This window comes from Physella acuta, unplaced genomic scaffold, assembly GCF_028476545.2.
Source record: "Physella acuta isolate Inbredline_101_S28 unplaced genomic scaffold, ASM2847654v3 ptg000750l, whole genome shotgun sequence".
In the NCBI taxonomy this organism is placed as follows: domain Eukaryota; kingdom Metazoa; phylum Mollusca; class Gastropoda; family Physidae; genus Physella; species Physella acuta.
This window is the reverse complement of record NW_026732268.1, coordinates 68,707-83,720: the sequence shown is the minus strand read 5'-3', so window position 1 is coordinate 83,720 and position 15,014 is coordinate 68,707. Positions and strand designations below refer to the sequence as shown.

The 15,014-nt window shown below is 36.9% G+C and overlaps 1 protein-coding gene across 12 annotated transcripts in view; it reads left to right on the top strand.

The window, feature by feature from the left end:
• The window catches only part of LOC131950293 (arrestin domain-containing protein A), a 29,697-nt gene extending 17,793 nt beyond the window's left edge, over positions 1–11,904 (top strand). For all 12 annotated transcript variants that reach the window (XM_059312395.1, XM_059312399.1, XM_059312396.1 and 9 more), the window contains 4 exons: positions 4,516–4,615; positions 5,490–5,588; positions 6,829–6,916; positions 11,501–11,904. In XM_059312395.1, the coding sequence (XP_059168378.1) occupies positions 4,516–4,615; positions 5,490–5,588; positions 6,829–6,916; positions 11,501–11,544 (331 nt within the window). In that variant the 3' untranslated portion in view covers positions 11,545–11,904. The remainder of the gene's footprint in view (positions 1–4,515; positions 4,616–5,489; positions 5,589–6,828; positions 6,917–11,500) is intronic.
• The last annotated feature ends 3,110 nt before the right edge of the window (positions 11,905–15,014 follow it).

The window sequence follows — 15,014 nt, the reverse complement described above, 5'->3', positions numbered from 1 at the left end:
AACCTGTTATCCACTCACCTACAACATCATCCACTCACCTACAACATCATCCACTCACCTACAACATCATCCACTCACCTACAACATCATCCACTCACCTACAACATCATCCACTCACCTACAACATCATCCACTCACCTACAACATCATCCACTAACCTGTTATCCACTCACCTACAACATCATCCACTCACCTACAACATCATCCACTCACCTACAACATCATCCACTCACCTACAACATCATCCACTCACCTACAACATCATCCACTCACCTACAACATCATCCACTCACCTACAACATCATCCACTCACCTACAACATCATCCACTCACCTACAACATCATCCACTAACCTGTTATCCACTCACCTACAACATCATCCACTCACCTACAACATCATCCACTCACCTACAACATCATCCACTCACCTACAACATCATCCACTCACCTACAACATCATCCACTCACCTACAACATCATCCACTCACCTACAACATCATCCACTAACCTGTTATCCACTCACCTACAACATCATCCACTCACCTACAACATCATCCACTCACCTACAACATCATCCACTCACCTACAACATCATCCACTCACCTACAACATCATCCACTCACCTACAACATCATCCACTCACCTACAACATCATCCACTCACCTACAACATCATCCACTCACCTACAACATCATCCACTCACCTACAACATCATCTACTCACCTACAACATCATCTACTCACCTACAACATCATCCACTCACCTACAACATCATCCACTCACCTAAAACATCATCCACCCACCTACAACATCATCCACTCACCTACAACATCATCCACTCACCTACAACATCATCCACTAACCTGTTATCCACTCACCTACAACATCATCCACTCACCTACAACATCATCCACTCACCTACAACATCATCCACTCACCTACAACATCATCCACTCACCTACAACATCATCTACTCACCTACAACATCATCCACTCACCTACAACATCATCCACTCACCTACAACATCATCCACTCACCTACAACATCATCCACTCACCTACAACATCATCCACTCACCTACAACATCATCTACTCACCTACAACATCATCCACTCACCTACAACATCATCCACTCACCTGTCATCCACTCACCTACAACATCATCCACTCACCTACAACATCATCCACTCACCTACAACATCATCCACTCACCTGTCATCCACTCACCTACAACATCATCCACTCACCTACATCATCATCCACTCACCTACAACATCATCCACTCACCTACAACATCATCCACTCACCTGTCATCCACTCACCTACAACATCATCCACTCACCTACAACATCATCCACTCACCTGTCATCCACTCACCTACAACATCATCCACTCACCTACAACATGATCCACTCACCTACAACATCATCCACTCACCTGTCATCCACTCACCTACAACATCATCCACTCACCTACAACATCATCCACTCACCTACAACATCATCCACTCACCTACAACATCATCCACTCACCTGTCATCCACTCACCTACAACATCATCCACTCACCTACAACATCATCCACTCACCTACAACATCATCCACTCACCTACAACATCATCCACTCACCTGTCATCCACTCACCTACAACATAATCTACTCACCTACAACATCATCCACTCACCTACAACATCATCCACTCACCTACAACATCATCCACTCACCTACAACATCATCCACTCACCTGTCATCCACTCACCTACAACATCATCCACTCACCTACAACATCATCCACTCACCTACAGCATCATCCACTCACCTACAACATCATCCACTCACCTGTCATCCACTCACCTACAACATCATCTACTCACCTACAACATCATCCACTCACCTACAACATCATCCACTCACCTACAACATCATCCACTCACCTGTCATCCACTCACCTACAACATCATCCACTCACCTACAACATGATCCACTCACCTACAACATCATCCACTCACCTGTCATCCACTCACCTACAACATCATCCACTCACCTACAACATCATCCACTCACTTACAACATGATCCACTCACCTACATCATCATCCACTCACCTACAACATCATCCACTCACCTACAACATGATCCACTCACCTACATCATCCACTCACCTACAACATCATCCACTCACCTACAACATCATCCACTCACCTGTCATCCACTCACCTACAACATCATCCACTCACCTACAACATCATCCACTAACCTGTTATCCACTCACCTACAACATCATCCACTCACCTACAACATCATCCACTCACCTGTCATCCACTCACCTACAACATCATCCACTCACCTACAACATCATCCACTCACCTAAAACATCATCCACCCACCTACAACATCATCCCCTCACCTACAACATCATCCACTTACTTACAACATCATCCACTCACCTGTCATCCACTCACCTACAACATCATCCACTCACCTACAACATCATCCACTCACCTACAACATCATCCACTCACCTGTCATCCACTCACCTACAACATCATCCACTCACCTACAACATCATCCACTCACCTAAAACATCATCCACCCACCTACAACATCATCCCCTCACCTACAACATCATCCACTCACCTGTCATCCACTCACCTACAACATCATCCACTCACCTACAACATGATCCACTCACCTACAACATCATCCACTCACCTGTCATCCACTCACCTACAACATCATCCACTCACCTACAACATCATCCACTCACCTACAACATGATCCACTCACCTACATCATCATCCACTCACCTACAACATCATCCACTCACCTACAACATGATCCACTCACCTACATCATCCACTCACCTACAACATCATCCACTCACCTACAACATCATCCACTCACCTGTCATCCACTCACCTACAACATCATCCACTCACCTACAACATCATCCACTAACCTGTTATCCACTCACCTACAACATCATCCACTCACCTACAACATCATCCACTCACCTGTCATCCACTCACCTACAACATCATCCACTCACCTAAAACATCATCCACCCACCTACAACATCATCCCCTCACCTACAACATCATCCACTTACTTACAACATCATCCACTCACCTGTCATCCACTCACCTACAACATCATCCACTCACCTACAACATCATCCACTCACCTACAACATCATCCACTCACCTGTCATCCACTCACCTACAACATCATCCACTCACCTACAACATCATCCACTCACCTAAAACATCATCCACCCACCTACAACATCATCCCCTCACCTACAACATCATCCACTCACCTACAACATCATCCACTCACCTACAACATCATCCACTCACCTGTCATCCACTCACCTGTCATCCACTCACCTACAACATCATCCACTCACCTACAACATCATCCACTAACCTGTTATCCACTCACCTACAACATCATCCACTCACCTACAACATCATCCACTCACCTACAACATCATCCACTTACCTACAACATCATCCACTCACCTACAACATCATCCACTCACCTACAACATCATCCACTCACCTACAACATCATCTACTCACCTACAACATCATCTACTCACCTACAACATCATCTACTCACCTACAACATCATCCACTCACCTACAACATCATCCACTCACCTACAACATCATCCACTCACCTACAACATCATCCACTCACCTACAACATCATCCCCTCACCTGTCATCCACTCACCTGTCATCCACTCACCTACAACATCATCCACTCACCTACAACATCATCCACTCACCTACAACATCATCCACTCACCTACAACATCATCCACTCACCTACAACATCATCCACTCACCTACAACATCATCCACTCACCTACAACATCATCCACTAACCTGTTATCCACTCACCTACAACATCATCCACTCACCTACAACATCATCCACTCACCTACAACATCATCCACTTACCTACAACATCATCCACTCACCTACAACATCATCCACTCACCTACAACATCATCCACTCACCTACAACATCATCTACTCACCTACAACATCATCTACTCACCTACAACATCATCTACTCACCTACAACATCATCCACTCACCTACAACATCATCCACTCACCTACAACATCATCCACTCACCTACAACATCATCTACTCACCTACAACATCATCTACTCACCTACAACATCATCTACTCACCTACAACATCATCCACTCACCTACAACATCATCCACTCACCTACAACATCATCTACTCACCTACAACATCATCCACTCACCTACAACATCATCCACTCACCTACAACATCATCCACTAACCTGTTATCCACTCACCTACAACATCATCCACTCACCTACAACATCATCCACTCACCTACAACATCATCCACTCACCTGCCTCATCATTGTGTGCTACACAAAAACAATGACCAAACAAATAATCTTGCACGCAAAACTCCAACTACATATGTACCTCATTAATTTTTCTTTGAAATTTGCTGTTGTAGGTTGAGTGTAGGTTTAGATAAATTACAGATCCCTCTGGTGGAGAAGGTGATGGAGACACAGATACCTGTACCCCCAACTGTTACAGGGAAACATGTCAAGGTAAATACAGGTCTAACCCTAATGCTTAATGTTGTACATCAACATTCTAACCCTGCCACTTTATTTTGTACTTCAACTCAAACATTTGAACCTACCACTTTATTTTGTACATCAACTCAAACATTTGAACCTACCACTTTATTTTGTACATCAACTCAAACATTCTAACCCTGCCACTTCATTTTGTACATTAACTCAAACATTTGAACCTACCACTTTATTTTGTACATCAACTCAAACATTCTAACCCTGCCACTTCATTTTGTACATTAACTCAAACATTTGAACCTACAACTTTATTTTGCACATCAACTCAAACATTCTAACCCTGCCACTTCATTTTGTACATCAACTCAAACATTCTAACCCTGCCACTTCATTTTGTACATTAAAACATTTGAACCTACCACTTTATTTTGTACATCAACTCAAACATTTGAACCTACCACTTTATTTTGTACATCAACTCAAACATTTGAACCTACCACTTTATTTTGTACATTAACTCAAACATTTGAACCTACCACTTTATTTTGTACATCAACTCAAACATTCTAACCCTGCCACTTTATTTTGTACATCAACTCAAACATTTGAACCTACCACTTTATTTTGTACATCAACTCAAACATTTGAACCTACCACTTTATTTTGTACATCAACTCAAACATTTGAACCTACCACTTTATTTTGTACATCAACTCAAACATTTGAACCTACCACTTTATTTTGTACATCAACTCAAACATTTGAACCTACCACTTTATTTTGTACATCAACTCAAACATTTGAACCTACCACTTTATTTTGTACATTAACTCAAACATTTGAACCTACCACTTTATTTGAACCCTAAGTATTGTACTTTTTTAAGAATCAATATGGCTTGGAGATTTCAATCAAGATTAATGATTTACCAGTAGAACCTTTGACCTTGCACATCCCAGGCATCTTACCAAAAAAAAATAAAGAGGTAATTACCAAAAGTTATCTAATTATCTAATTAAGATAGATAGGTATATAGATAGATCACAACTGCTTATTTATCAGGGGTGTTGCAGGGCACTCTCAGGATCCACCTGTTACGGCAGGGGTGCCGATTGCGTCCCTTGGTTCATTTAGCCAACGATTTATAGTACTCACCATTTCCATAGGGTATGGCGCTCTTTAATATGAAGGAAGGAAACACTGGTGCTCACTTGGCAGCCCGAGGCGCAATGGCTCAACCAACAGGCCTTATTTGATTTAGGCACGGGTACACTAGTTTATATACATACTAGTGTACCTGTTTTATGCGTTGCTGTGGTCCCAGAAGAAAGGTTGACGCAATATTGTACGAGGATTTTAATAATGTATTTTTAGGCACATGACCTTGAAGACATTACAGGTTACACTATTGTAGGATATGCCCCTGGTTCATTTCATGTCACTATTACATGGTGCCCTTTAATATGAACTTAGGTGCCATAGTGCTAATGGGGTAGCCTGGGAGGTTAACCCTGCTGGAGCCCCTGATTCGACTTGGTTAACAATTATAGTAGCCCATTGTATCCATAGTTTATCTTACTCTTTAAATTTAAAACAAACGTAGGCGTGTAGTACTCACAGGGGAGCCTTGGGCGCCAAATCCCACCCTGCTGGGGCACTGGCAGATGTACGCTTTAAAACAAATGGAAGGACCATAATGCTCACTGGAAAGCCCAGGGCCCAAATACTAACCTGACGGGATTATCTCTAGTGGAGATATAACGTTTCTGTTTTTTTACAAACCTTTGAGTTCCTACAAGCGCTCTGTGATACCCCTGATTATCTCTAGCGGAGATATAACGTTTCTGTTTTTTTACAAACCTTTGAGTTCCTACAAGCGCTCTGTGATACCCCTGATTATCTCTAGCTGAGATATAATGTTTCTGTTTTTTTACAAACCTTTGAGTTCCTACGAGCGCTCTGTGATACCCCTGATACCTGGTGGTCGAAGAGGGGTGTTTTACCTCACTCTTACGAGGGTGATTAATACACACGCAATGCCTGTTTTAAATTGTGATGCAACATTCATCTGTTATTACAACACAGCACATTGTTCTGAAAACGAGGTTACTGTAGTAATGAGATTACTTTAACTTCCTCTAAGATGATAACGCGCATCGGGCAAGCTGTTTTAAGATCAACTGGCCAGATAAATCATCTGACCCATTTTTTTTTGTTCTGTTCAGTGGTTACAATGGACTCCACCACACTGGACTTCCCAAACAGAAGTCAAGCAAGCATCCTCTGTTTTTAATGTGCCTGATCACTTACTACGTAAGTTTTTCTTGACACTCATAAGCCCTGATGGTGGTGGGGTAACCTAATCTACCTACAGAGACCTAGAAACCTAGACTGGTTATTCCCTAACCATATTCTAAATTTTTTTTTAAATAATCAACTGATCAAGACTTTATTAAAATAATCAACTGATCAAGACTTTATTAAAATAATCAACTGATCAAGACTTTATTAAAATAATCAACTGATCAAGACTTTATTAAAATAAAAATGTGAACCAATCTTTATAAACAACAAATAAATTAATCTACACCTAACATAATCTTATCATACTAAACAAAACACAACAAACTAACTAAATTAATCTACACCTAACATAATCTTATCATACTAAACAAAACACAACAAACTAACTAAATTAATCTACACCTAACACAATCTAATCATACTAAACAAAACACAACAAACTAACTAAATTAATCTACACCTAACAATCTAATCATACTAAACAAAACACAACAAACTAACTAAATTAATCTACACCTAACATAATCTAATCATACTAAACAAAACACAACAAACTAACTAAATTAATCTACACCTAACAATCTAATCATACTAAACAAAACACAACAAACTAACTAAATTAATCTACACCTAACATAATCTAATCATACTAAACAAAACACAACAAACTAACTAAATTAATCTACACCTAACATAATCTAATCATACTAAACAAAACACAACAAACTAACTAAATTAATCTACACCTAACATAATCTAATCATACTAAACAAAACACAACAAACTAACTAAATTAATCTACACCTAACAATCTAATCATACTAAACAAAACACAACAAACTAACTAAATTAATCTACACCTAACATAATCTAATCATACTAAACAAAACACAACAAACTAACTAAATTAATCTACACCTAACATAATCTAATCATACTAAACAAAACACAACAAACTAACTAAATTAATCTACACCTAACATAATCTAATCATACTAAACAAAACACAACAAACTAACTAAATTAATCTACACCTAACAATCTAATCATACTAAACAAAACACAACAAACTAACTAAATTAATCTACACCTAACATAATCTAATCATACTAAACAAAACACAACAAACTAACTAAATTAATCTACACCTAACATAATCTAATCATACTAAACAAAACACAACAAACTAACTAAATTAATCTACACCTAACATAATCTAATCATACTAAACAAAACACAACAAACTAACTAAATTAATCTACACCTAACAATCTAATCATACTAAACAAAACACAACAAACTAACAAAGCAAGCTACAGAACTCTTAGCCAAGTTACAAATGTAACATGAATGGAAAAAAAAAATGATATAAGTAAAATAATGGAAACAATGTGAATGAAAAATATGTACATAAATATACATGGAAAATTTTCATATACTAAGTTCTACTAAGGCATCGAGTCAAATACTATCTAAAAATAAACAAGTAAAAACGTATTATCATAAAAGTTTTATACTTGTTTTATTTTCTACCTTTAAATAACGACATTTTTTAAAAATTAAGTCGACATTTTTTGGTAAGAACAATGTTACCATTTTTATTCTTTCCACTTCCCTCATTCTCAGTGAAGTCAAAAGCCCACATGACTCAAAATTCTTTCTTTTAAACCCCAGCAGTAAGTAGTGATGATAATTTCAAACAAAACTGATAGCATGTTTATCCTGGTATTCTGTGGGCTGTATAAACATCCAGTGAAACCAGACAATGGCAGAGGCATGGCTAGGGGAGGACGGTTGGCACCCCTGGCTTTGACTCTTAAGGGGCGCCAACAGGGATTTTATAAAAAGCTCTTGAGCCACTTTAGTTAATTATACCAGTAGAATTCGAGAAAATAGACAGCTACACAGCTTTACTCAATGATTTCACTATTGTCTTCATGCTTTTTGTAACAACAAACTAAATATTGTTAAGAGTTAGTGAAGGGAAAATAGATAGATTTAAAAAATACAAATATTTGCATAGAGCAAAGAGTAATAGGGTTTGCATATGTAGGGATAGTGTGGACAGCACTATGCCCAGCCGCCTTTATTTTCCCTCAAGAAAGCCAGGTACCCATCAGAGTTGGATGGACTCAGGGACGTTCTATTTACTCTAGCTCAGAGTTGGATGGACTCAGGGACGTTCTATTTACTCTAGCCCAGAGTTGGATGGACTCAGGGACGTTCTATTTACTCTAGCTCAGAGTTGGATGGACTCAGGGACGTTCTATTTACTCTAGCCCAGAGTTGGATGGACTCAGGGACGTTCTATTTACTCTAGCCGGGGTATGAGGTTTCAGGTTATCAGTCGTATGCTCTACCATGCCAGTTATGTTCAAGTTCAATAAAACCTTTAATGTCAAAGATCGATTAAGTTCAATGAAACCTTTAATGTCAAAGATTGATCAAGTTCAATAAACCTTTAATGTCAAAGATTGATCAAGTTCAATGAATCCTTTAAAGTCATAGATCAAGTTCAAGGAAACCTTTAATGTCAAAGGTTTAGTTCAATGAAACCTTTAATGTCAAAGATTGATCAAGTTCAATGAAACCTTTAATGTCAAAGATCAAGTTCAATGAAACCTTTAATGTCAAAGGTCAAGTTCAATGAAACCTTTAATGTCAAAGATCAAGTTCAATGAAACCTTTAATGTCAAAGGTCAAGTTCAATGAAACCTTTAATGTCAAAGGTCAAGTTCAATGAAACCTTTAATGTCAAAGGTCAAGTTCAATGAAACCTTTAATGTCAAAGGTCAAGTTCAATGAAACCTTTAATGTCAAAGATCATGTTCAATGAAACCTTTAATGTCAAAGATTGATCAAGTTCAATGAAACCTTTAATGTCAAAGGTCAAGTTCAATGAAACCTTTAATGTCAAAGGTCAAGTTCAATGAAACCTTTAATGTCAAAGATCAAGTTCAATGAAACCTTTAATGTCAAAGGTCAAGTTCAATGAAACCTTTAATGTCAAAGATTGATCAAGTTCAATGAAACCTTTAATGTCAAAGATTGATTAAGTTCAATGAAACCTTTAATGTCAAAGATCGATTAAGGATAATGATTAGAAAATAAGTGAGATTTAGGATCATTGTGAAAATAATAATTAGATGATTTGTGTCCTAATACTATTGTAAATCTGTACCAGTCTTCACAAGCCAATAATGAAAACTGCAATACTAAAGCAGGCAAGACAAACTGATCGGTGATGGTATTAATTACTTATTTGTGATCCAAAGTTTAAAAATAAACCTATACTATAAAGCTCAAATGGACTCTGTGACTTGTAGAAAACATGCATATAGTGGGGAAAAAAAATCGAATTATCACCATTGTGTAATATTTTTTAACTGATGCGTAGAAAACTCAATATTTTTTAGTTTCAAGTTTTCATTTTGCCAGTTAACATTTTAATTGACGAAAAATGCAAAGAATAAAATCGAAGTTAATGTATTATCATTATCCGTCACTAACATTTTAATTTTATCTTACAAATTGTACAAATTATTTCCCTTCACTAACATTTTAATTTTATCTTAAAAATTGTACAAATTATTTCCCTTCATCAAGATACACAACAAAGTTTCCCTTTCAAACCTGACTGTCTATGGGGCAAGTGAAGTAGAGTTCACTTGTTTCTGTAACCCTGGCATATGAAGAGATAGTGTTGTCAGCACTATGCCCAACCGCCTTTACTTTCCCTAATGTGAGTTAGGTATCCATCAGCGTTGGGTGGACTCATCAAGATACATGACTCAGGGAAAAAAAATTATCTCCTTTAGTTTGTTTTCATGCTGGAAGATAATTATAGAAGTTTCATGCATTGATAAAGTGCAATGCAGTCGGTAAAGCAAGGTATTTTTAATACTACATTAAGGGGTCGGTGTGGTCGAGTTGGTAAAGCTCATGGTTGCTAAAATAAAAAATCTCGAGTACGAACGTGGGGAAGATGAGGCACGATATCTGGGGACAACAGCTCTTCTCCAAAATCAAACAACTGCTGCCTTGTAGTTTATTCTGGGTTGGACAAAGGCTATGGAAGCAAATCCAATAAGAAAAGTTGCCACGTAATACTTCCAACATTAAAAATAAAGAACGAAGAAGAAATACCACCTTCATTATTTTATACTCTAAATGTACTGTTTACTAATTATTATTTTAATTAATATTTGATTTAGCATTATTGTTTGTGTTTCCACTTGCGTTGTTGTTTATGCTTGTGCTTATCTTTGCACTTATGTTTGTGTTTAATCTCGTGTCTGTTTCCATTTGCATTATTTTTTGCCTTGACGTTTGTATTTTTTCAAACGTCCATATTTACATATACAGCTTAAATTAAATATGTTATGTATTCCCAAACGCCGTCAGTGCAGGGTATGCTGCTTAACTAGCACACAGGTCATTAGTTGATCTCAAATGCTAGTGCAGGACCTGGCAAATACAGCTAGTCAATGAATAAAATAAAAATAGCATACAAATACAATACAACAATGTACATAATTTAGTTATATGCACCCATCATGTGGCTCTTAAATTATTCACCTTTCTTTATTACAGGAACTGAAGCTTTTTCTGGTTTACCTCCATTTCAAGTGTTATAACACCTATTTTATATATATATATAAACATTTTAAAAGTATATTGTTATATCAAACGTAAATAGTTGCACTAAGATACATCAAAATTTTTTAAAATGTACGTATTTATATATTTAACATATAAATTACAAAATGGTTTTTATGAATATACTTAGCATACACTTCATGTTTAATAAGTTATTCAGTGTAATATTATTCCAGTATGCTTATTTCTAGCTAATGAACATATCTTGAGCCGTTTTTGACCATGTATTATAGTGTGTATGTATTAATGTTCACTTTTAAACTCATAACCAACACATCATTTCATGTTTATAATTTATGTGATATCTAACTTAAGTAAAATGTTTTAATCTTACTGTCTCCTCGTGTTTCTGTTTTATCTTAGGACCCCCCCCCCCCCCCCAACCCATCTAAAATAATACTTATTCTGGCAATCTTTAAGTCCATGTTTGACTTACAACTGTAAGGTCCACACACAAAAAATCGACCTGGGGAGGTGGGTGGAGGTCCACTTATTGAATTTAACATCTAAACTTCACAATTACTAAAATCTCTTCCTGCCTGTTTCTGAATGAATTCCAGTTTTTTTCCCAGACTATACGAACCTTGACAGTATATATTTTAGAAAGAAATCTGTACTTAAATAAAAACAATTTTAAGAAATTCAGAAAGGTGGCAGGTTGAGGTGTGTCACTTTAGCTATTAAGGGGGTGGAAGGAGGAAAAGCTGACCTTTTGTGATAATAGGGAAGGGGTAAAAATATTTTTTAAAACGTGACGCTTATGTTTGAACCCACACGAAAACATTTTTTTTAAATGACTTCACACAGGGTTCCTCCACTATTTTGGACATGAAATTCCAGACTTTTTCCTGACCAGAGTTTCTTCCAGGTTAATGCCCCTTCGAACGAAATGAAATTTATATAATTTATATAGAAAATATATACTTTTAACAGTGCACGCCCCCCCCCCCCCCCGGAGAAAAAAGTCTGGAAGAAACACTGTTCCTGACACTTTCCAGACTAGAAAAATCCCAGAATGTATACAAATAATGTGTTTGAGACTAAATAATAAAATGATGCAACATGTGTACCCTCAGGGTTAAGTACAGTATAATGACATTTATTTTAGGCAATTGAGCTGTTTATATTGAACTTTCTCTAGCCAAATTGACAGAAAATGACTTTTCTAAGGTTGCCTACCCCACTCCCCCCAAACTTTAAATTATTAAAATAGTTGATTGGTATGATGAAATTCCAACTTTAAACTTATGTTAATTGTTCATGATCTAATTCTATTGTTTTCAATTAAATTATTACAATAAACCGGGAGTGATCTCCCCTAAACTTTCTCGAATATTCTAATATAACACTACGTGGGATGTCAACTCGGAATATAGACATGATTTTTGTTTACTTAAACTTTTAAAAATAGAATAAAATCTAGTAGGAAAAAAAATTGCGATTTTTTTTTTTTTTTTTTTGCACGATTACAAGACTTTCTCTATACTTCGTATAATCGAGAAAGTAAAAAAAGCAGTCCTATCAATTTGGCATAAATATTGAGTTTATTATTATTATTCTTTAGTCAAATAAAGTAATTTTCTAATTTAGGTCTATTGTGTTGAGTAGCCTTGACGTTTTTATCCTAAGTCCTAGATCTAGTAAATCGCATTTTGTAAATAATATGCTACTTGAAAAGTAATTTTTAGAAAAAAAAAAACAACCTGCATGTTGTAAACACGCAATTATTTATGCTCACAGCTGAGAAAATTTTGTATTTGTATGCAATAAATAAACTCCCCTAAACTTTCTCGAATATTCTTATATAAAACAACAGGGGATGGGAACTCGGGCTATAGACATGATTTTTAATCCATTTTAAATACTTAAAGTTTTAAAAATAGAATAAAATCTCGTAGACAAAAGAATTGCACACCAAGTGAACGCCAAATAAAAAAGTGCATAATAGTGCGCAATATTATTAGTACTTTAAAAATTTACATTAGTTTTTTGAGAACTCGGAAGTAGCGTAAATTACTACTTCCGGTCAACGGAAATTGTCCAAAATTTAACAGAAGGTAGAGAATTAGATCTTTTACTTACATGTGAAATTTCATTTATCTATCTGAAATAGTACTCAAGTTACAGGCTTTTGAAAAATTCAAAGTAGAAAAAGTACCACTTCCAGTTATCGGAAATCGCTCAAAAGTTGAAACGGATCTACGATTTTGATAAAATACTTATATATGAAATTTCATCAACCTAGCTGTAACGTAACGGTACTCAAGTTATCGTGTTTACTCACGGACAGACACACACACACACGGACAGAATTGCAAAGCCCAGTTTTTCAGGCTGGATTACGCATAAAACCTCTTAATTTTGATAAATCTGGATTGATAATTTTTGCCTGATTAAAATAAGTCCTCTATACTTCGGATGTGATGAAGGACTGAGATGTAATACGGTGAAAATTGTTACAATTTCATGTGATTTTTGTGCACAATTACAATACTTTCTCTATACTTCGTATATACGAGAAAGTAAAAATTACCAGTCCGTCCGCCTCCTCCCCCTCCCTACTACACACACTAGTTAAGATATCAGTGACCGTAGTTACAAGTAGGGGCGAGTTAGTCTAATGAATTAAAAATACAGATATATAAATTATACATAGACTACCACTGACACGCCTCTCTCATTAATTGTTGATATGACTGCCTGCCTGCAACTTTAGACAAACTTAAGGGTAAATAAAAAGAGGTCAAGATTTGTATGGACGACTATTCTTTCATTCAATAACAATTTGAAATACCACATTTACACGGTCAGTCACGCAATAAAAACAAAAGACTGAAGTATAACAATCGCCCCCCCCCCCCCGTAAGACGTAGTAACGAAGGGGTCACGCTTTTTAACCTCAACCCCCCCCCCCCCTCAAAATTGCAGTTGAATTTTTCTTAAAATACAATATTTTTCCAAAATCTTGTCTGAACTTGTTAACATATTTATTATTTTAATCAATTCCTATTACAATTTACTAAAAGTTTTCTAAATCGTGAAATAACGGCTAAAATTAGTTTTCTAACGCTTTTGTATAACGCTAAAGTGTGACGGCACATCTTCACCCCCCCCCAATCACAAAATTACGGATCCCCCTTCCCCCCCCTACGAGTGTGACGTCATTTATGGATGACCCCTAAGCAATCTTTTTTCTTCTGCGTTCGCGAAACTTCATTCCTAAATTTAGAACCTCTCTTAGCGTGGGGGCAAAAAAAACTGGAGTAGTTTCACCAAGTAGGCCTATGGGCTATAGCCTTTTTGTTCATTGTTAGTCGGTAAATATAGACTTATGGCAAAGTTTTGTTTCTAAAACTAGATTCCAGACTTGTAAAAACTACAGCCCAAAAACTAGCGACGTACTTTTTAAGTCTGAGACTGTGTTATAGTAGTGAGATAATTTTAGAAT